General features: G+C 41.5%; 1 protein-coding gene across 1 annotated transcript; it reads left to right on the top strand.

Moving 5' to 3' along the window:
- Positions 1-442: 442 nt before the first annotated feature.
- ajap1 (adherens junctions associated protein 1) lies at positions 443-24,767 on the top strand. The gene is made up of 6 exons (XM_062459726.1): positions 443-1,428; positions 14,511-15,265; positions 22,457-22,544; positions 22,710-22,952; positions 23,237-23,369; positions 24,216-24,767. Exons 1-5 carry the CDS (start codon positions 1,400-1,402, stop codon positions 23,307-23,309), a joined length of 1,188 nt encoding a protein of 395 aa, XP_062315710.1. The 5' UTR covers positions 443-1,399; the 3' UTR covers positions 23,310-23,369; positions 24,216-24,767.
- The last annotated feature ends 171 nt before the right edge of the window (positions 24,768-24,938 follow it).

The following is a 24,938-nucleotide window of genomic DNA, read 5'->3' as shown; positions in this document are numbered from 1 at the left end:
TGAATGGTTACATGTCTGGTTTCCCTCAATCCAAAGGAAAGGAAACAACCTATAACCTGCAGTAGGCTACTGGCAACATATTCTGATTCATTCTAGTGGCCAGTTATGTCTGTACAGCACGTTGAGATTCTTTGGGATGAAAATCACAATTTGACATGAACCGGTCGAGCTAAACAAACAGTTCACCATCTACCACATGTATATTGCTTTGCTTTTTACAGGTTTTATTTCAACAGGCCGGTGAAATCGAATAGTTTGACACTGGTCCGCTGGGAATGACGAAGACCACCACATTTTCTTTCACTTCACATTCTGTCTCACGCAAGAACTGAACTATTCAAAGGTTGCTGCAGGAATGTAACGTTCCTCGCTGTGGTCAAATTTTTATGTTGAGGCTAGTGATAGGTTGAATAGTTGAACATGTGTATACAAATCCGAAGACGGAACCACACTGACTGTTCAAGTTTGCTGTGTGGTCTACAATATCACATTTTACTTTAAAATGACGTCACGCAAGTGGCAGCCGAAGCTAGACTGGCAGGTCGTTAGTCAGTCTGAGAGAGGCAAGGAGAGGCAGGAAAATCCAGCGCGCGTTGATATTGCACTCCCTCTCCTCAAATGACAAGCGCTTGTATTTTCCTTATACCACTACTCAGAGCGCTCTACCGATTGCGCAAAAACCCACTGCTCTGAAGGAACTCGTTTTTCACCTTATCTTGTCGACTTTCTTTTTCCTTTTCGTCATAATTAATTCCAGCCGTCAAAAAATGTGAGCGAGGGAGACTTTTGGCCAACTGTGACTTCCCCGCATCTTTCGTTTTCAAGTGTAGGCTACGCGTTATGGGCTACCGTATGTCCGTGCTATTTTGCTTTGGCATCTCTGTAAATATTGTAGAAAAGCAAAGTGCGTGATCATTTTTATCGAGGATGACAACGGAAAACCTTGCCTGTCCGTTATTTTTCTCAGCGTTTTGACTTTTTGTTGGAGGAAATTCGATGATTAATGTAAAGACAAAGTTTGACCGACACAAGTGGTCAGAGGACACCTTTTGGGTTTCACTCAGAGGACCACCTGTCCAGGGTCCTGGCGCAACCTTGTCAACCTCGCCTAATTGACGAACTGCCGAATTGTGAAGTCGAGGTAAACAAGTAGCCTTTCCAAACTTCCCAGATAGGCTATTTTGCGTTTTCTTCTTTATCAATCTTAGCGGAATTTGCGTTTTTAAGTGGAGTGTTTATTTTGCCGCTATGTTGAAGGATATAGGCTCAGCATGTTTGCATTAATGACATTTGGAGTAAGGTTCATCACTTGAGTCAATCAGCCACTATCGACATTTGTGGTAAAGACATCTCAATGGGAGGATACCTGAAGAACTGACGCGGAATTGTTGTCGAGAAAATGTGGATAAAACGGTGTTTAACACGCAGGTGAGATTCATTTACAGCATTTAACCCAATATAATTAGCTGCCGATTAGAACAAGTTATATTTTTCTACTGTATCCTAACATAATTTCAAATTCGAATGTGTTCAGTAGTCAATTTTGCATACGCCCAATTCGGCACACTCGCTTTTGAAATCTAACCTAAGCAACGGCAAAGTTGAAATTGATATCGTTATCAGTGATATGGAGTCCATAAAACTTACGAATAGCATGGTTCGTTGCGACATAATGTCATAACAGGTGTGTTTAATTGTGCATTATATACTGCGAATTTGAGGGACAATTTCTTTCGTATCCTAAATCGAAGGGAGACTCATTTTCAATCTTTGAAAAGAACATTATCGAAACTTGCCCATTCTGTACACTGGGGGTCGCCAAACGTACATGTCGAAGCAACAGCTACACACACAGCCTACACACACATGCACACACACATGCACACACACGCACGCGTGAATACATTAAAATAAGGTTATCCATAGTTTTTAGTTGATGTAATAACAATGTTCGTATAAGGTAAAAACAAAGTATTTCACATAGGTACAATGGGAATTAATTACTGGCTATTTAATTGCATCATTAAATTAACATGTTGAGCACTTTTGCAGTTTGTCACATAAAGTTTGTTCCTGCTGCTAAGAACTAATGCCAGCACACCACACTAGTAGAATATGAATGATTTTGCTATCAGCAAGAGTGGGGTGTCTGGAAAACAATGATATCAATGAGAGAATGCCCCTCCTTGATCACATCCGCTCCTGTTGTCCTCTTTGGTCTCTAAACATTAGGAAGAGTTAATATTTGAAACTTGATATCACATATTCTCTTGGTAAAAGGTAAAAGGCATTACATCCTGGGTTAATTGATCAGAATTAGTATGCAATAACAAATCACGCTTTTTCCGTTGTGTTGAAGGGAATCCTCCAATTCCAATTAGAATAGAATTATCCCAAGCTTCACTGTACTGTTAAATTAATCACTAAGCATGTTCCATCATAACATGTATAATGTATCTCACAGTCTGCATATTTAAGCCTGACCTCATATTTGAATGGTGAAATGTGGGTAGAGAAAAAATTACATCTAGCCTAACTATAAAAGCAGGAATCTCTGTGTGTGTGTCTGCAGATAGATTATCTCAACAACCAGGCACTGTATGAAGTTGAAAATTGGCAGGTGTATTGCTCATGATCCAAGTATGTGCAGTGTTGTGACGTTGTTTGGATGAGTGGTTTGTGACATAAAAAAATTATAAGCTAAGAGGAAGCAATCGATCTTGCGAGAAATACATTTAAACACGTTAAGCTGCACTGTGATAGACCCATGGTTCTCACAAGCTGCCAACAGGCACTGCACTAGTTGGTAACAAAAAAGAATACCATACAGCATTGATGAACCAATGACCAAGCATTCCTTCAAAATTAAATGTTACACATGATAGTGCCTACAGAATAGTCCCTTAACCAAATCATAGGTTAAGGGAATGCATGTGTCTTATATGACTTTAACCCTAACCTGAATGTATGCTGAAACCCTGTGTAACATTCATCCAAAATAGAATCAAAAGCATACATTGCTCCCTTCGTCTTCAGGATACTCTTGGGACCGGAATGCATACTGATTAGAAGGACTCGGGGATATTGACATTTCCTAAAGGGTTTTACTTAAAGATTGTCTTTGTTCTTCTTCTTACATTTAGTCATTTAGCAGACGCTCCAGAGCGACTTACAGTAAGTACAGGGACATTCCCCCGAGGCAAGTAGGGTGAAGTGCCTTGCCCAAGGACACAACGTCATTGCACTGCCGGGGAATCGAACCAGAAACCTTCTGATTACTAGCCCGATTCCCTAACCGCTCAGCCACCTGACTCCCTATTTCTTAACAGTATTGATATAATATAAAGAGAGACTGAGACTGAGGAGTCTTAATAGGGACTCCTACCTGGCAGCCTCTGCATCACTGGGCTGAAGCTCTGACTGATATGACACATTGTTTTGTTCCCAACGGTCAGCCGTCATGTTGCTAAGGTGAATGTCATCAGAAAGGGCTGTAGCTGCTGCTGAATGGCTTGGGAGGGATCTTCCTGCGGGCGGCTGTAATTAAAACAGATAAAAATGTGATCACCAAAAAACAGCTAACGTACACTAGTCCAGCTATACCGTGGCTAGCAATGTGAGATGGACAGGTTGAGGCCAGACCCAGGTCTTGTCCAGTAGATATTGTGATAGGGTGTGTCAATGGGTCTGGAGGCAGAACGGTTTATGATTTATCTCAATCGTTTTCTGTTCCCTGGCAACTTCTCAGCTTGTGGTGACTCTTATTCGGTTCACTCTGCCTTGGGTTCCCTTGAACATCCTTGCTCACCGTAAAAAAACAGGATGATTAAGGTATGATGGGGCTACAGTTTGTGCAATCTCACCAAGTAATTTTACCTTCATCTATTAGCTCTGCTTCCCTGAGCAGCAGTGGCAAACAAGGCATTTCTTTATACATTAATATCCGTAGGATTTTGGTTGCTTCCTAATAGCCTTCATGAGGGTTATTAACTGGGCCTCTCTGGAGCGTGATTAACCTAAATTGTGGTGAAATAGACTGTGTTGCGTCTCCGAGCTCCTGCTCTCATGAGGTGTGTGTGTGTGTGTATGTACGTGTGTGTGTGCTTACCAACACCCTGCACTCAGTGGTCTACTAGACTCTAAAGGGGTGGGAAGGCTGTCCCTGTGACACACAGCGAAAGACAGCAGACAGCAGTGCTGTCTGCTCAGACCACACTGTTAACATCTGACTAGGGGAGACGTCCTTGCCTAACCATCTGCATAGTCGGCTCCTTCTGGCCGGTTACAAGATTAGAACTGGAACATTACATATTGGTCACTGCTTGACCCTCAGATATGAGAAAGTCTCAGACCTGTTATGTGTCATTGAATTGTTGCATTTCAGTAATCTCAAAATGGGAGGACAAGAACATCTTGTCTTGCTTGTAGTTTTGTTCTCAACTTCCATTTTGAATTCCATGGTGAAACAAAGAGCAGACAAGATATCCTACTTTTTTGGGCCAGACAGTTGAACAGGATCCCCAGTGATACACACGTCATCTTGACATAATCACAGATGATAATAATAATAAAATAAAAATATCAGTAGACACTGTGGTCAGTATATAGCTGTGAATTTTGTCATTGGTTTTAATGACCACTTATTGAGAAGAGCACTTCCAGTAAAGCCACACGAAGAGGGGATATGTGACATTATTTTACTGAAGAACATCCACCCTACAGAGTCTGGCCGAGGGAGCGAACAGCGAAGCTCATACTTGATTCATGTAGTGAGCTTTTGTTGGATCAATACTGCCTCTACAAAGGATCAGATTTATCCGTCACGGACCCTTCCACTAACTGGCCTGCTTCAGGCATGGAGGTCGCATCTCAGAGGCCTCCTCTTTACAAAAACACTTCATAAATGAACTACAGGGATGTTCTGGAAACAGTTTCCCATTTTATATGTTATGTCCCATTCACAGTAATTTAAATGGCTGGTGAGGGCTGAGATGGTTGAAGCATTGCCCTATAATTTGTCTCAGAGACTTTGGTCTTCCATGCTATATACTGTACTGTGTTCTATGATCCTTAACACCCTGCTTATTTTATGTGAGCATGTGGGTCATGTACACAGCAGTAGAGGACATTGTGCAGTGGGAGTAATTAATACAACGTTACAGCGCCATTGGCCATTGCATCTTGGATCCTCTATGCCTTTATTTTGCTTTTCCAGGCATAGGTTCCCACAGCAGTGACGCAGCACAGTTTCGTTCTCCAGACGCAGCTTCAGTTGGCCTCACAGGCATGAAGTGTGTGTGTGTGAGCGTATCTCTGTGAGTGCCTTTGTGTGGGATGGTTTACTTTTACCCCTTTCATGTGAGAACCTTAAGCACATTATTGAAACACTTGAAAGTTTTCTTACAATATTTACCACCCAGCGGCCTGCACTGGGGCAATCCATAAATCTCAGGAACCTTTAGTAGAGCCGGCTGTGGTAATTTACTCCCAAATACTGGATTTCTACAAAGAAACCGTGAAACCGATAGTTCCTCAGAAACTGCTACACCTCAGAGCGTCTAAGCCACTCAACCACACACTGGGACCTGGAAACCTGGAGACCACACTCCAGAAATAATATCTCCGGAATGCAATACCTGTTGTTCCAACTTTGTTTACGATCAAAAAACAAAGATACAGCTTGGGAGAACTCAGGGAAATAAATGGAGGTACGCTACCTTGTATTGTGAAGAGAAAAAGGTCAAAGCAAGATGTCATGCTGTTTATTTTGGTATTCACATTCCAGTTCTTTCTGTCACATCCCCTCTACCTCATACGCAATTCTGTCACTGGAAAAGTCACAGCATTTTTCATGCCAGTGACCTAATTCTCCAAAGATTTGCCAAAAAACTGTTTGGCTAGATAAGCATGGTGAGAGAGTGGTAAATGAATCAGCTAGACATGATGAAAAATCCCTCAAAATTGCAAGCTACAGTATAGGGCTTTAGAGGCCAAAACATCAGACTCAGAATGAGACAGGTGATCTTTTCCTTACCTTCCTGTACTTCTTTTGCCATTAGCCACATTAATTGTGTGTGTGGGTGTGTGTATGTATGTGTGTGTGTGTGCATGTTTGAGGACTTGTTGCACTCTGTTTGCTCTATAAGTTACTCCAAGAGCTTGAGCACACAGACCTCTTGAGTTCCTACCAAGGCCTGCTTGCTAATTTAACAGTCCCCAAATGGAGACTCATTGGGATCTCATCTGATAGGAGTTTAAACCCCATTTAAGAAGCAGTGTCCATTGAAAAGAAAATATTCAAAAAATGGTATTCCTGGACCAAGAAAAGTGTCATTTTTAAAGCAATCCCCGCCAAAATACAAAATGTTCAGGCCTCAGAATGTTTTACTTTTATGTACATACTGTTCAGTACCTCTCCATGCAGTGGTCCGTTTTTCCCAACAAAGTTAGTGATCTCATTCAACTAGCAGCAGAGAAAGAGATTGAAAACAGTCAAATGAAACTGGCATCATGGATTACAATAATTGAAGACACATTTAATAATGGCCAAATTTGAAGCTCTGCCACAAAGTGACATTAACCTGAGGGATTCCAGCAGATAAGAAATGCCTGGATGTCTGTAAAGAAAGTTTGTTTTGCAGGCTTTAATAATGCACCTGCAGCTACCGACTTAAATTCAGGCACTGTCTGTAGTAGTATTTCAGTGCTAAAGTGGGCATATCTCACTTTGCATTCATTACTGGTTTGACCACATTAAAGGACACTGAAGTTCAAAGCAAGTAAATAAGGATCCCATATACGTGACATCATGTATTTTGTCATTCCTTAAGTCCCTGGCATTGCAGACTAGGAGCTAGATAAGATGGTGAATTTTAAATGGAATAATGGAACCATCCATGCATCCTCATCATTCATAAATATCTAAGCCGGCAGTATTCATCAGTGTTTTGCAGAATTCCTCTCAGTATTTTGTATACATTCTGACATATTCAATTTACCTTATCGTTAGTAATTCATTGAGTTTATTGGACTGGAAAGCAGTGCTGCCATATTTTTCATGTGAATAACACATTTTCTGTAAAGTCTAGCATAGTAAATTGTCATAAATCTCAGGCAAATGATAGTTGGTGTTTTTCAAACCTCACAGATGATTAGTTCACCTGTGTGGGCTTCTCCTCTTTGTGGTGCCAGAGATGATCTTCAATTGATCAGGTAGGTTTTTAGGGGCACATGCATTACACAAGGCTTTCACCACATCATACCTCATTTAGAGGAAAAGCAAATAATCAGGTGGACTAGCCATTAATCTCAGTTTAAAACCACCTCTGGAATAACAATTGGTTTTCCATCAATCCTGTGTGTTGGATGGATCTTTAATATTCTGAACAGGCCCCTGGACAGCACTGTTGAGCAGTACAGACCACCATGATTCAGAATAAGAGAGCAGTACTATGGGCAGAGGTTCTTTAAAATAAAGTACTCCAATTAACATTGCTAATTTGAGGTCAATCAGATGTCTATATCACCTTATTGGAGCTGTTAGACCAACGCTGGTGTTGCAATCAAACATATTGTAATTTTCCTGAAGCATTCTTGTTAATTCACCGATTGCAACTTCACCTAACTGACACGATAAATTATTAATTAACAACCTTGCCAGATATATGACAGTTCTAACATTGTGTTGTAAGTACTAAAGGCTGCTAGGCCAGAGTTATCCCCTTGAATTCCTCTTCAATAAATCCATGATTTGGATGTTTCAGGTATTTAATGTTGGGGCAGTTGCTGTTGGAGATAGCCTCTTAAAAGAAGCTCATTCACTTCAGTCCATCACAGAGGGGTGTTGATGTACGCAATGTGCAAGATGGAACTGGGACTGAAATTGTCTAATCTCATTGTAATTTCCTTATTTTGGTGTCTCAGGAAAGCAGTCGTTTAGTTCAGTCATTTGGAGCTGGGCTGCTTAAGGCTATCTCAGCTTTAAAGTGCATCTCTGATGACCTCCTCTTGAAAACAGTCATTATTCTGGGTCAGACTCGCTTAAAGCTGCATGCTCTTATTAACGGGCTTGGGTAGAGCAGGAAAGAACTGCTGTCGTGAACTTGTTTTTCCATTACCATCAATTTAGGTAAAATAAACCACAAGACTTGTTTTTCTATCTTATCTTGTAGGGTCAAACTAATTTCCCTAGAATGTCAAAAGCAATACAAATTGCAATTACATATGAAACAGCCTGGGCTGCTTTCGAATTACGAGATACTGTATAGCCATTTATTGTTGGGTTGAGTAATTTAGTAATTGCAGTCCTATAGTTCAGTGTTTGTGGGGATTAAGTGCCCTTTTCGCTCCCAAGCAGACCTTGGAATAATATGCGTCCCAATGTTATTAGGAAACACACAGTTCACCAACATTAAACAAAAGTTGAATACCAATCAAGCTCCATGCCACTGTTCATTCATCTCCATGAAGGAACATGTACTGATGTTGCGTAACTAAATGGACGAAGTTAAAAGGTGCAACAGTGTGCGGTTTGCATCATGGTAATATCAAGTTACAATACATAATTCTGATCCTGCTGTGTCAAAACAATAGCAGCATTACAGTGTATCTCTCTCTCTCTCTGGCCACTGAGCTATGAATATAATCCTGGTCCCCTCTCTCCTTAACTACACTCATGGGTCCATTGTTGTAGTTTGATGAAGCAGTCAAATGTGCCTGGATTCGCCAGTAGGCCCAATCTCCATTTCTGCCTGAACTGCTCCTGTGAGTCAGATGAAAGGGATGCATCCTTGTTCCATGGCCTGGATGTGATCACAGAGTTTCTACCCAGCATCCCCAGAGGGTCCGGCCTGCCACACCGCTGCTCAATGTTCAAGTGCTTCTCTCCCCCTCTCTCTTTCTCACACTCCCTCTCTTTTGCTTCTTCTCAAGGTAATGCAAATGCAGACGCCTCCACCCCTCTTCATCCTCCTCCCGCCCTTGTCTATTTTAAGTATCTTCTCCCCCATGTGGGCAGGCTGTGCTTGGGGCTGGCAGAATCAGGGAAAGAGGTAGAATGAATGGATCCAGTGCACACATTGTGTGAGCTCTCGCTTGATACACTGCTTTACAGCTTTACACTTAGTAACCCTTTCAATGAGTTCTTAATGCAGTATAGAGCCCACACCACCCCTTCAGGCTTTATGATAAGCCCTGAGAATGTCATGTCTTTGCATGGTAAAAACAGCCTATTGGTAGGATTCAGCTAGAAATAGTAAATGAACATGCATAGAAAAGGCATAGGAGGAGAGAGGGTCTACTTTCTCCAGATCCTTCGGAATGGGGAATGATCTGGTCATATTACTGTATGCAAACGCTGTTCTGCACATCAACAGAGAAAACGGAATGTTATTTGCCAGCATACGTATTACGTTGTTGTAGAACCTTGTTAACACTGCGTACGTGTGGGGTTACTGCGACAAAGAAAACAATTTGCTCGACATCCATTTGGAGTAGGGATGGAGACGGGGTGCAGTACACGAAGCAAGCCCTCTTCACACGAAGCAAACACAATGTCCTTCACACATTGTTGGATCATTTGCCGCTGCTGGAAACATATTAAGTAGTTGTGAGCTAGAATGATGTGATAGGAGGGTAGGATGCCATTATTATGTTGATAACTTTATCCTTCAATTTCATATAGGCCTACTGCAATTATCCACAATTTTCAGTTACGAAATCAACTATATCAACATTGTCTAGGAGAAGAGGTCTGTTAAAACAAAACAGAAAAAAATATCCAATACATTAATATCTATATTCTGTAGCTTGCATAATGTTCCCTTGTGATTTTACCAGGGGCCATTTTTAAAACAGTGTGGGAGACACTGGGATACAATAGATCACATAAAGGTACCCTCAATTGCAATCCCAATTCAGTTAAAAGTAATCTGCTTAAGTAATATGGAAATTGTTACAGTACATGTAGATAAGTCTTACAATGCCCCACATGCTATCTGCTGGGCACAAAATCGTTGTATTCTATACTGTATATGAGAAGCGCTGATTCACCCTAAATCCTCCTGACTGCCATCACACCTGCTTTCAGCAGAGGCAGAGTCACCTTCACCATAGCACCTTTCAATGGCTGTGTCGGGAAGAAAATGATGTGTACTCAGTGAAGGGGTTGTTGAGGGCATGCTGATAACATTTCTATTGATGTCGGCACAGAATGGAGGGCTGGAGGTGAACTAGATTATATAAGGCTGGCCATTTCCACCTCCCATTGGTGGACGAGCTCTCTGCCAGGACCTAGTCCCTGCAAAGTCTGGAAAAAAAAGTTATAATTAAGACCTACATTAAACTGATTATGATGATACTACTCTAGCTCTCTGTACTAGATCTCCTTCAGGCTAATTTGATAAATTATCTGATAACATTAGCGGAATTCTTTTAAATTTATGCCTATAAAAATCCTTTTAAGGTTTGTATTACCATCCCTCACAGCGAATTGACATCCATCTGAGGGAATTGTTATCTGTTGGCTGGGACATTTTCTTCCATCTGAGCGTGTCTGATTCTCACATCCTTTTTGCTGCGTCTTTGGTTCTCCGTAGCACTTGGTGAGACGCCAGTCTGCAGCATGACTGTGTAGATCAGGCACAGCCAGCCTTCGCCCTTTGGATTTTTCAATAAATGAATGTCATCACGACTGGCCTCATTACACACCTGATCTGAACATGAGCGCCATCACTCATTCCCCCAAAGAAATGCTACACGGCAATCGATTCAATTACTCCACGATTACGAATGATGAATGTGTTTCATGGTTGACCATGTGTGTGCTATCATCTTTTCTAGACATGAAGCTAGTCTTGACATTTGGCGTCTAAAACCCAGGTTAGTCTGAAGTGTCGCCATTGTTCATTCACCAGAGAACCCCCTGAGTAGACGCCAGCACAGTCTGCTGTCCGGCCGCCAGCAAAGTGGGGGGAATCAAAATGTCACCGGCTTCCCTGTCACAAGTGTCTTAGTCATACTGCCATTGAACATGAGCACCATTGAACCATCCTGCTCTCCTGCAGAATGCGTAGATCAGAGACCAGTGCTATAGTTCACCCCCCTTTTGCTCGCGGCAAACAGTGATGTGTCAACAGCTTGACAAGGGGATATTGGCAACATCCTCTTCTGGAAAGCAAGTCATCTTTGAGTCATAATTCCCAAACACAGTGAATGAAGGCACGGCTATCCAACTGCCACCATCCCCCACCGTGGTTCATGCATTTGAACCAGGCTTCTGAAGTGAATCTATTGCTGACTGACTTGAAGGAATTAAATGTCACTAGTTGTTTATTTTGCCTTTTGTTGGCTTTGTTTTGGATGTTTGAGCACTTCAAGTTTCAAATGCAGGTAAATGGCATGAAGTGTTTGTGTACAATGGATTACTGATTTGAGTGTATGCACAGTCGTGGCCGTCTCTTCCTTCAATCCACTACTTCTATGATTTTTCCATAATTCATCTGTGATGTGTTTGTGTTTTGTGGGATTGCCTAAATCTAATCAGGCATATTTTCAATTGTTCATTTAAAAGCATTGTATTCTTTCAGCCTGGAGCTAATTTTGAACATAGTTGGAAAAAAATGTATGACTGACTATTAAATGCAATTTAGCTGTATAAATAATGCCATATGCCATGATATTTTTTATGCAAAGGAAAACCTTTTAATATTTTGCAGACTTCCGTCCTCAACCATGAAGTTCATGTACTTAATTTAGAATGCCTGTCTAGGCCTAATCCTAACCCCCTGACACTGGCATTTATAGAGAGACGCAAAATAAGTTGAAAATGGATTTGCTGTGTACTGTAGCCCAGCTCAAGCCGGCTCTCAAATGTGAAATCATTGTTCATCAAGTGTTACTCAGATGACTCTTATTAAGCTCAATCCCGAGCTATATATAGACAATATGTCCCTGTACTTACTGTAAGTCGCTCTGGATAAGAGCGTCTGCTAAATGACTAAATGTAAATGTCAATATCATTCACAACCATTTCTTGTAGTTAAAGATGAAAACATGTTACTGCTACGAAACATCCCTAACGTAAATGTGCACTCAAATCAAGAAACCTAGAGACACTTCTTAAGTCCAGTGATTGACAACTACACATGCACACACACAGTCTCAGAACAGAACTATGGCTCCCTCGTATCTCGAGCCATCATCATACTTGGCAGGCATCATGGAACATGGATCAATAGGTACAAGGGGAGAGACTACAAGGAGAGAGAACATTAAACACTCAATGCAGTGTGTGTATGTGTGTGTGTGATAGAGAGAGGGACTAAAGGATGTCCATGTTCCTCTCTTCTCTGAACCCCTTGCTCGAATCACCATTCAGGAAAGTCTTTAGCTGACCTTCAAGCCCAAGTCCTGCGGGCTAACGGACACACTAATTATGGGCCGCTCTGTAGCTTCTGAAAGTAATTTCATTCGCTGTATGAGTTCAGCTTCAGAATAGGCTTGGCATATTGAGATCCAGCTGTAGATATGCCTGCTGGATGCCAAAACACTCTCTGAATAATGCATATTGTTTACAATCAACGTATTCAGCCCTTTGTTGAGATGGACATGTGTATGTGGGCTCCCTCTTTGGATGATTGTGTTTTTCTCTAGTTTTTCTGGCTCGAGGATCAATGTTTTATAATAACCAAGAGGGGTTGAGGAAAGATTTAATGTCAAGCTTGAACTTCAAAGTCATATTGTTGTCAGACACATCATGAAGTTTTTCTCCTTGCATTTTTTACTTTTGTCTAAATGTCTTTGTCATACATTCTTAAAAATGGTGTGGAATTGTGTTAATGAAAAGAGCCTGAATGCAAGAAAATGCAATCTATAATCAATGAAATATCAACAGTGTGTATTTAACAACCGTATAAGTGGATAAAGCATAATTAAAACATTATGCTTGTCCTGGCAGCCAAATCAAAGGCTAGTTTTACAAGCTTTTTCTGTTTCATGTGACAATCCCTAAACTGGGATCTCCATGGTTTTAGTGATAAGGTTGTGATGGCCACACACTAGGCCACCCACTGTACATCAAACACATGTCCAGTTGTGTACCCCTTGTCAAAATCAAACTCATTATTGCATTTTTACCTCCAGCTATATTTAAACCCAGCAAAGCAGATTGGGGAGGACACTGAAGCCACTTGATCATTAAACATTCCATGGCACGTTTTGACAGGGCAAAGGTGTTAATCCCAATCTTCCTACTAGAATCAATATTATTCAGGGCGGGGAACAAGCACTTCCCTTATTGGAGATTGCATTAATTCCAGTCTAGGTTCAGAAGTCACCTCAAGTGGCCCTCTTAGAGAGAGACAACATGTTTAATCACCACCCATACTGTTTTGAACTTTTCAACCGTTAGCCTACTCTACAACAAAAATGCACTGTTTATGGCCCATTCTCACTATTTCCCTTCACTTAATGTTTGCTTTTTAATGTTGAACTGATTGAGTCTTTGATTCTCGAAAATGCAATGGTCTCTCCCTTTACAATGTTGAACCTGTTCCCACTAGTGTCTCTTAGTGATCCCTACAGTGTGGAGCAGATGAGTCCTTGGTATGGAATTGAGTTGGCCAAGGACAAGGACGATTAAAGAGAACAGATGATTAGGTTGTTCCCCCACAAAATCTATAATTTGTCTTTGTCAAGTGGGCAACACAAGGCTGTAATTGAAAAGGTTTCCATCATCTCAGTATTGTAACTTGCAAAGACGATCCCACATCTTACTTAAAAGCAGTGCCAAATGTTCAGTGAGGTTACAAGTTAGCTGGATTGACAAAAATATGATTAATCATGATGGTGATTAGGTTCCCTTGAAAACAGAGAATTGGAATGGAATACATTAATAGTTTTGTGTTGGTAATAGCACACTACAGTATTATGCTTATATCAAGCCACAAGTGACTTTGACACCTTTCAGCTCCATCTCACTGCATAATCAAAATGCCCTTTGTGGATCAAGATGACTATACAGAGATAATGCTGAATAATATGCTCAGCCAAACTAAGACTGACCTTGTCCCTCAGCATTTAATCAGAGCTGGATTCATATCAATCTGTACATCAAGGAAAAGGACTGTCACTGCTTTGACAGTCAAGGACAATGGAAGACAAAGCCATAATCTTAAGAGTGTTTTTACTACGTTTGTTTAACGTCTGACCTTTGTAATGTAGGGTACTTAGCTATAATAATTCTTATCGAAGTTCAGTTTAGTTAGCCAGAGAGCAGATCATTGCCGAGAGCAAAAGCAAGTGTGTTTGGAATACAAATGCAGGTGTGCGCAGCATTCCATGCATGCACACTTCGTAGTTTGAAAATATTAGAAATGTATTAATCAACAGAAAAACGTTGAAATGAAACTGGCTTGAAATTATATACTACTAATAAATAGTTATTATTATTATTGTTTATATAAAAATGCATCAATACCCCAATCTAAACAGCTTTCCTCTTCTTTCTCCAGTCCAATGTCTGCTCTAAGGCCGGGGAGCGCTGTAGGGCGACGGGTGTGGATCCTGCTCGCTATGACCCACCTCACCCTGGATCTCTCCCTCTGTACCCCCCTCAGTCAGGGCTTGGGGATCAAGCTAACCTCCAAATCTGTGCCTCGCTCTAGGCCCCGTTCCTCACAGCCCTTCTGGGATGCTCCCAGCATACTCCACTGGAGGACTGGAAGCCCACCAGGGCGTCGGCCCCTCATCCCTGTCCCTCCACCCCTGGACAGCAGAGGCGTGGCAGGAGCGGGTAATAAGCACAGAAGAGTGGCACATAAAGGGCAGTTGTGTAAGGAGTGCCGGTCAAAATACTCTCAGACAGAGGTGGGGCATTTGTCAGCACCGGTTTCAAAGACTTTGTTTCCTGGGGGAAGCAAATCAGACGCTGTGAGGTTGTTGCCGCGAGCGCGGAGGCAGCTGAAATGGGACAGCGATGACAAGCCTCAGGATGGCCGGACCACCACAGTGGCTGGATTTATCGACTGGGGACCCACAGGAACAGAGGACAACTTTGACGAGGACGGGAAAGTGGTGCCCAAATCCACACTGTCCACTAAGGCCTTGACCACCACAGTGGCCACCACCACCGCCACCACTACCAAGATCCCACAAAGGACGTTTGCAGTGGTGACCACACCGCCCCCCAGGAGGCTAAGCACCACAAAGGCCAGCGTCAGCTCAGGGGAGACTGTCAAACCACCAAAGCCATATGGGGACACACCAGGTAAGACCTTTATCTCCAGCCTTCGAGATCTCTTTGTAGAAGATTGTTAGCCTCAGTCTGAAGTCCATTGTATTGTAACTTGTGTATTTTAATTTTGACCTTCTTTTGTACTTCAGTCTTTCAATTAACGAAGATTTGCTTTTGAGATGTCCTACCTTATTTTACCTGCTTTCATAAAGAAAATCTCCACTTCAGAAACAGATGGTTTCATTAAAAAACCACAGCAGGAGCACAATTTTCTTGGGCTTACAAGGACGATTGTTGGAAAGTGTTCAGTTGAATGTCGAGGGACTGTCACTGATGAAAGTGTCTTTTGGATGTCTGGGAACTGTCAAGGTAGAGTTTCATTTCATTCAAAGTACATCATGCCAGTTCTTATCTGAAAAAATTACATTTGCTAGAACAGGGTAGAAGCATGAATTATAACAAACTGTGAGTTTCACACACTTTCTTCTTGGAATTCTGTCAAATACAGTCGACATAATTGACCATTGTGAAACTATTGATCAAATGTGAGCTTGCTCTAATTCCTGGGAAGGGCTTTGTAACTGGTATATATGCGTGATGGTAGTTCAGAATGTTCTATTTAGGGATTGAGTGTTTAAACCAAGTGCCTGTCTATTTGAAATACCAAAGCAATGTGTAATTTTTATGGAAGGTTTCCCTGTTCTGCTAGCACATGAATTTAAGCAGGTAAGCACATTGGATTTACACTTTCATTAAATCAACAAGAAGATCTAGCTTCTTATATGAACCATACAGGTTCCCATAAAACCTAAACGATGTGTGAGTGAGCACTATGTTAATTGACTGTTACTCATTGGGTACATTTACATAAATGTTACACAATTACACACCACATTGAGAGGGCAACTAAAGGTCCAGTGGAACATATTGATGACCAACTAACAGCAGTGCAGCAACTTAGATGGATTTATGAACCAAATGTCTTAAAGAGATAACTGCTGTACAGTGTGTACAGTGTAGAATTAAAAATATTTTTTTCCTTTTGTATCTCAGAAATGAAATCTTATAACTCAAATACTGGTGCTACCTCAATGCTGATTAAAACGTAATTATATACTTTATGACTAGGTGCACATTATCATATCAGTATGACACCCTAGCCAGGAAAGGAAATTACCAGAGTACATGGCCGACTTCCAACTCAAAGCTTCTTTGTTAGTCGGATAAAAAAAAAAAGCCCAAACTTTCCTATGCTGTCACAGTACACAAATCCATGTCACGTACTGTCGGCATGACTACCCAACACAGGCAGCAGTGCACTCTTACTGCTGATGAAACAAACCCTGTGGTAGAGGGTCTGCTTCCTGCTCTGCTATCTCCCACAGCAGGCATGGGGGGTCAAGGTGGACCCGGTGAGAATATGACTCGCCCACCCCTAAACCTCCCCAGCCATTTGAAGGTTCTGAACACAGGCCTATTGTTATCTAAAAGGCCTATTGTAAAAAATGACAGTGGGTTCATAGCATCAATGAAACATGAAAGGGTCCAGTTACCTAGTCTGACAAAATGTTCTCTCTGGAATATTCCCATGCTCGTAATGCATAAGAAATACAGTACATCTTCTCTCTCTCAATACAGGCTCTGGGTTCCTTTTACATAACATTATCCTGTCTGACTGCTTGACTAAAAACATGTTTTACCTAAAGCTTAGTCCAGGTTAGAAAAGGGTGACAGATGGTGATATAATGCTGGTCTGCAAAACTGAGAGTTTTAGAGTACAAGTGATGGCATATAACTGGCATGTTTTTTTTAATAATGAAAACAATATATTTATCTATAAATGTTGGATGCTCATTTTCATTACACACAAACGTCATGGTGGTGGCAGTTTGATGAATCAATTTGCAATTTTTCATCATCACTCAAGCTATCAAATAAACTGTACACTATGTAAATTCACATCAATATTAAAAATCCTTAGTGGCCGTAATTCATTGTGACACAAGCCCAGCTCTGTTCTATAGTTGGTGTTTAGCACACAAGTAGCCTTTACTGTACAGCCCAGCCCAGTATGGCACACAGTGATGGATTGAAGCAGGTGGACCACTTGATCATTCCGCTTTAATGTCCCTGTGGTCACTGCATGAAGGAAGCTTTACAGCCATGAGCCTCCAGATGTTCAGTGATTGTTCCTGGTTATTGTGCTAGCTGCAGTCCTTCAAGCCACACAGATGGGCCAGGGAGCTTCATCATGGATACGAAATGATTAAAACTGCAGTAGCAGACCTGCTGCTGATATCTCAGCCTTGTTATCGCATCATGACATTGTGAGGTTGAAAGCTTAAATAACTAAAAGTATCCTCCCACCAAAAGTGGGTACATATATAATGTAGGCCTACCTGGTTCTGCTCTGTCATTCGTCTAAGTGGAATAGTTAAACATTTACATTTTACATTTACATTTATTCATTTAGCAGACGCTTTCATCCAAAGCGACTTCCAAGAGAGAGCTTTACAAAGTGCATAGGTCACTGATAATAACAACAAGATAGCCCCAAAAACATTGCGGGTAGCCAAAACATGAAGCACATATTGTGAACAACCAAAATAAGTGCCAAAGGGAAGAACCACAAGAGCATGTAGTTAAACAAGTTACAATTAAACAACATGAATCGCTATAAGTGCAAGTGTACCTGTAGAAAAGCAAGCAACAGTAAAAAATATTTCAACAATTTAAATCAGTTACCACTAACCAACAAGAGCAGCAAGACTCTAAGCAAGAGTCATTGTGATCCTTGAGGAAACTAACATGGGGTCCAGCAAACCATTCCTAAGTACCGTTGAACTCCCGGATCAAGTGCGTCTTGAGCCTTTTCTTGAAGGTGCGGAGACAGTCAGTGTCTCTGATGGAGGTGGGGAGTTGGTTCCACCACTGGGGGGCCAGACAGGAGAAAAGCTTGTGTTGGGACCGGCACTCTTGAGCGGTGGGACCACCAGGCAGTTGTCTGAAGAAGACCGTAGGTGGCGGGTGGGGGTGTAAGCACCATAAACACGCATGGTGGGTGAATAACTGATAATATCCAGCCACATGTTAAACACATTCAAAATACATGGATCCTGCTGCTGATATCTGTATCTCATCATGTTTCAAAAGTGGAGATAAGTTAAATGAACAATCAAGTAAATAAGTCAGAGCAAACTCCTGCCAAAAACAAGTCAGCACATTTAAAATGAAATGCTATGTGCTGAGGTTCTTCAGTATTTCAATTTTGAAAGGTGAGCAAAATGTGGCAAATGGCCAAATGCTGCACAATGTTGCATTGCGACTTGTAGGGGTGTACAATTGTGGAGCAGAGAGAGCAGAGAGAGAGAGCGAGAACTAGATACTTCCCCAACCGGTTACCATGGCAATCCGATAATCTCACCATTACTCTCTATTGACTCTCAATAAAGTGGGTAAAATGAATCTCCGTCCCAAGCGTTAAATCTGGACTTAAATGCTGATGCTTGGTGACAGGCATGCACAGTCAAGCTCTTTGAATTACAGAAACTCAGCCAAGAGGAGATGAAGTGACCCGACTGAGCAGATGCTGCTGTACTGTATGTCTCTGATGCTCAGCTCCTTCATGGCTCGACATCTCTGCCTGTAGAAAACGTTTCATGACCAGCCCATTCACGTGTATTCACTATATCTAACCTTACCACTCCGAGTCACATAGAGTCAGTGTTACCACTGTAACACTGACTCTTAACCTAACCCTGAACTCAAACCAAATCCGCACCACTACTGTGGACGTTTTTTCCTGACTTTAACCGTACCTGTACTGGATGCAGCAAACCTTATATTTAATATCTGTCTAAAGCAACTTAGAGGCCCGAGAAATGTAAATGTGTCTCTAAGGATCTACGTGAGTCTGCATCAGGACTGTAAACAGTCAAATGTTACAAGACTAAATAGGACGCGAAAAATGGTCACTTGTCACTACCCACCCTTAACATTCTATCAGGACTTGCACAAATTGAAACCTAAAGCACCTTTTTCAAATCCAATTTAAATGTATTCGGTTGCACCAAAGCAATCCACTTTTCTATGGTTAACACAATGAGATCAGCGAGCCATCTTTCCAAACAATCGTAAATGAAGTACAAGCATGCAGGACAATTGGATCTTTGGGTGAACGAGACAATCATGAAAACTTAAGCAAAATTCAAACTCTCCCTTCTCTTCTACTGTCAGAACATTTCATCCACTGCGGAGTGATTGAATTATGCAGCAATGCCTTTGACTTTGGGAGAAAAGAATAATTGTCTCTGGTCTCAATCTTTCTATCTCTCTATCTCTATCTCTCTCTCTTCCGCTCGCCCTCCTTCTCTCCAGAAGCACCCTCTTGCTTCGTGAGTGTTTTAGATTGCTCAGTGACTCAGTGGAAATCAACCTAGATTGACACTTTGACATCAACGTTAATTGGCAATTGCCAACCATCAGTGGGTCGTCGATGAAAGGTTTCCCCCCCCGCCCCTAACCGCTGCCCTCACCACCCCCCCGCCCCCAACCCCTGCCCCGACTACCCCCATGCTCAGGTGCCTCGCGTGGGAGTAAGGATTGGAGAAGAGCTGCAAAGAGGGCAGAGGAACTGGTGGGGGGCGGGGGCACAGAGGGTTGAGTTTCACTGCTAGTCAGCCCTCACACTCTGGGAAGTTTAATGCATTATAAATGAGAGACACATTCTGGAAATGTGCTTGCGAGTGGGAGTAACGTGACTGTTCACAATTGAGGGGCCTTTTCCACACAGCTTTTAAAGCAGCTCGATTGTATTACGTATGCTGTTAGGCTGTTGGTGCTATACAAAGATCATTTACATTTCAAACCTTAGAGTACGTTTTGGAGGCATTTCTGAAAGGAAAACATGTATTGTTGTACCATTGACTTGTCATACTGACATTTCCAGCTCAGTTCTAGTAATCTATTTTATTTGGTCATGGCAGTTAGTCTTTCAAGCACTATCTTAATAAGAGCAGATAACAGGTGAATTTATGAAACCACTATGCTTGTATATGGCATGTTTATGAAACTGTCATGGCCATGAAAACCTCATTTATTTCTCTCCGGGAGCTTCAGTGTAGCTCCAACTCTGCTGGCACAGGGGTCAGAATCTCTCTATCCCTATCTGTCTCTCTCTCCATCTCTTTGTTTGGCAGTGATTCGACCAAACAAAACCTAACCCAGCTCCTCTGAAGCAAGGTGACTGCCAGAGGTGATTTTTCAGCCTCACTGCCAGAGCACAATGAGTTACGAATAGCCAGGCCAAATTGTTCTCCCTTCAACTTGTAGTTCTGGATGGGAATTGGTCAGCCCTCAGCTTTGTCAATTCAGTCATTATCTGACATATTATGTTTTCCTTCATAATGCCCTGCCAAAGAAATGAAGTTATAAAAGACTTAAGACTGGGTTTTGTATTGCTGGGTTCCTGTCTGGTATTCATTGGGCATGTTTAAGCCGGTAATCTCAGCTAGAGAAGCCCTTTTCACACTGACATGATGTGAAATGAAGCAATTCTCCATGGATACCTCAACTATTGATCAAGGTCAAGGGCAGGATCCATTATCCATGAACTTGGGACAGATGCTAATATATTACTCCACACTTTCAACTTTTAGCCTTGATGTCAGCGAGAGAGAAAGAGGGAGGCAAAGAGGCAGAGGTGGAAGAGAGAGAAATGCAAATGACTTGCCTGATAAGTTAATGTGCTTGTGCTGCAGAGGGACCCTGATTGCATGGGGAAGGGAGGCTTTCCTGTGGCAGCCAGAGATATCATTAATCCAAGGTTGACCTGGCTCACTTTTTGTGCACCCTATCCACAGAAGTTTGCTATCCAACTTCATATGCACAATGAGCGAGGGATGAGTCAGCCAGCTAGCAAATCACAAGCAGCCTGTAAACTGTTTTAAAATGACTGAGTAGGAGTTCCTTTAGAGCTATCCCGATGACAAATTGGCTTGGATCAGCCACCAGGCAGTTGGCTGATGGGGAGGTTAGACTTATGAGGCCTGTGAGGACATTTTCATCATGAAGGGCTTTTGTCCTACTACATGTTCCCTGTACCATGGTGGATCGTGCCCCAGCACACACATACACACACCTATGCACACACACAAAAAGAAATTGTACTCCACTCAGCTGTCATGCACAGCATTGGTGTTTGTAGATTACTTCACTTTGCCAATAGTGAGGGATCAGCACCTTGGGGGTTCTGGGGGTTAAATTACACAATACAACCTTTGTAGTGCAGTTATTTGGTATGATGTCACAGAGACAAAACATCTCAGAATACACAACTGTAAGGCCTTCTTATCACACTGCAAAAGCATGTACAGTACCTTAGCTGGATGAGCGACTGAGTCGTATGCAGGTTGTTGCGATGTGCTTGGCAGGGAGCACCACTGTTAAGCACATGATGTCTCATAACCATTAATAGATAGATCTGGTAGTGCTGTCTTGGACTATACAAACACTCTCCTCATGCCCTTGTGTTGTTTCCCAGATTAGGCAGTGTCTTGTGCATACAGAAATGCTAACCAGACAAGTTAAAAGTATTATTGTTTACTTGCTTTTTACTGCTTTGATCATCTTCAGCCCCTATAGACAATAAATCAAAGGCTTTCAGAAAAGTTACTTACTAAAGAGTACTTAAGACAGGAATGCACAATAAAGTGGAAATGCACTTACCCATGTATATGTAGCTATGCGACTTTGGGTGTATAAGTCTGAACTACAGACTTATTTAACTACAGCAGTTACAGGGTTGTGTTTCGATCCTGTTTGACTTGGTGCTGTTCTTGGTATGTCAATGGGTAGAGACAGTTTGACTAGCCAAGTATACCTGCTGATGTGTTACACTGTAGATTGTTCTGGAATGTTTGATCTGTCCTCCAGAACTTTAGATAAAACTGATGGAAAGGCTCAGAGGGTTAATCAACATTAAGCAAGATTTAGACTTCTTAGTTTGAGAGAAAGGTTATAGTAAAAAAGGGATGAAATCTTATAGATATATTGACTACAATTTTGAGGAAAATGCATAGCAATAGCATTTTGTGCTATAGTGAAGTTGTAAAAACTGTTGTATTGTATTTAAATGTTTAAATGGGCAGATCCTTTTTGTGCCAATTACAGAATGTTGTTCTTAACTAAATGTTTAGCATTTCCCTGTGTTTGGTCTCTTTGCAGGTCTGGCAGTTCACCAGATTATCACAATCACTGTGTCTCTCATTATGGTTATTGCAGCCTTGATCACAACACTTGTCCTTAAAAACTGGTAGGAAAGATTCCTTTACTCCAAACTTAACCCTCACACTATTTTATGTGACATTACATCAAAACATTAATTAGTGGATGAAAGCGTCTTCTTAACCACTCGATTCACAGTGGTACAAGGTATGATTTTATGTTTGTTTCTTGTCTTTGGTGCGTGTTTTTGTAGCTGTGCACAGTCCGGGAATGGTCGTCACAATAGCCATCAGCGGAAAATCCACCAACAAGAGGAGAGCTGCCAGAACCTGACAGACTTCACTCCCGCTCGGGTGCCCAGCAAGTTGGACATGTACACGGGCTACAACGACAGCCTGCAGTGCTCGCACGAATGTGTGGGGACCGCCGTGCCCATCTACACGGATGAGATGATCCAGCAGATGCCCGTCTACAAGACCACATACAATGGGAATAGGTAAAATGACTGAGGAGGGCTTTATAGGAACCTTTTTCTCTATTCATGAAACTGCTGAACAGTCCATTGACGATTCATTACATGTTTTGTAAACAGTTAAAGCTGTAAACTATGTTAAGAAATATTAATGCATAGTTTAGTTGTTGACATTGTTCAGTTATCTACACACTGTTTTATACATATTAAACATCCCCTTGAGAACTGTTTGCAACACCCTTAGTAAAACTAGAATGTAGTTTTGAATATTGAGTAGGCTGAATATTTGACTCACTCTTTTTTTACAGACCTTCTCCTACAGAAAGGCAGCTGATTCCTGTGGCCTTTGTGTCGGAGAAATGGTTTGAGATCTCCTGCTGACCAGCTAAAGGCCTTTTACACTTTCTGTAGGCAGAACATACTTCCTGAATTTATGCTCTGGTAGGTACTGTGCCACTTTGGCCCCTCCTCAAATCATGGTCTGAGCCTTAGCCATCTTGATCCCTGTGGTGATATGCCCCCAGTTTAGGAACAGAGGGGAGGCTTTTTCTGTCCATAAATCTGCTTTTATACCTCCCCAAAATTATTCAGATGTTTTAAAACCAATTTGCTGTATTTTCCGAAAAGGTTATCTCGTAACGGGAAATGAAAATCTATTTTGCCTTTATAAGTAGATCTGTACACAAAAATATGTTTATTGGCAGCTTATGCTGAAATGGGTCCATTCATCTCAGCAATCTACCATTTACAAAACATATCATGCATTTATGCGGTTGTGGTCTTCATTCGTGCCAATATTGTAATGTTTTGAATTATTTTATGGAAAAGGGGCACTTTCGTTTGACTTTCCCCACAATTTGGACAATATATGCTGGACAATATATGCTGGAGTGCCTCCATTTGAAATTCAATGCGTGAAAGTTAAACACATGCTCTGGCCCCACAGTGTGGAGGAAAGCCCAGGGGGAAGGCACAAGTCTGTTATTGACCCAGTTTTGAAAAGGAATAGAATGCCTGCAGGTAGCTGAGGAAAAGGACAGTGCCAAGTCAGTGTCTGGACATTTATTAGTCTCAGTTAAGGAACTTAAGGTCTTAGATATGTGAAGTCGTATATGTATATATCAAGTGTAGTGCAATAATTTGCATCCTTGTAAATATTTTTTGTTGAATCCAGCCTTTCCTCCTTTTGAATTCTGATCCTTGGATCAGAATTAAACTCACAGGCTTGTCTGATCTTGTCTTCAATTCTATCCACTAGGAGGACTAACATAGTGTTTTTACCAACAGATCCCCATGGTCACTTACCAAGCAACAGAAACAACCTACACAAAACAACGGCCAATTTTGTAAAATAGTTGGATCTCTCTGGACACCGGTGAAGATGTTTATTTTTCTAAATATTCCTACAAACGGAGCAGCCGCTTTGCTGCCACTCATTACATGACTTTCCAGGGACCTGATGTTGTTAGATGACAACGTAGAGGTAACATTTACAGTAGATATATTTACTGGACATGTGGGACAAGATGGTAGACGTTATCGACGTCTCAAAGAGGATATATAACTTTGGGAGGAGGATCCCAGCAGCTGCTGTCTGTGGAAGAGGATTTCTGAACAATGTGCCAATAAAGCCACTATGTGCCACAATCTGTATAAAAGAAACTATTAATGACAACAATCCTTGGACAAAAAAAAGACAGAGTGCTATATTTACCCTGTATCAACCTGATTCCATCATTTTTATAATGAAACAAAGAAAAAATATGTTATACAAGTATTTGAATATGTTTTGAGAAAAGGTTTGAAGAATTGTGGTGCAATCCAAAAGATATTTATACAGTATGAAGCACTATTCATTGAGTTTGGGAGGAAAAAAAAAAGAAGAAACGGTAAATGCTTTATTCTGCACCTAATTTAAGGCATTGTTACTAAGTCCCATTTTAAAACCAGAGTAGTCTTGTCTATTTTTATACATAAAAGAGGTCAGTCACAACCCCAACAGCGCAGTTC

The sequence above is a fragment of the Osmerus eperlanus genome, chromosome 4 (genome assembly GCF_963692335.1).
Source record: "Osmerus eperlanus chromosome 4, fOsmEpe2.1, whole genome shotgun sequence".
NCBI lineage: Eukaryota > Metazoa > Chordata > Actinopteri > Osmeriformes > Osmeridae > Osmerus > Osmerus eperlanus.
Note: the sequence above shows the minus strand (reverse complement) of the source record. Positions and strands in the feature narration are given on the sequence as shown.

What these genes read in the sequence shown, in the direction of transcription:
- ajap1 (XM_062459726.1), top strand. Translation starts at nt 1,400, where the DNA reads ATGTGGATAAAACGGTGTTTAACACGCAG. An exon ending in AAACGGTGTTTAACACGCAG is followed by an intron (nt 1,429 to 14,510) that starts GTGAGATTCATT and finishes TTCTTTCTCCAG; the next exon opens with TCCAATGTCTGCTCTAAGGC. An exon ending in ACCACATACAATGGGAATAG is followed by an intron (nt 22,953 to 23,236) that starts GTAAAATGACTG and finishes CTTTTTTTACAG; the next exon opens with ACCTTCTCCTACAGAAAGGC.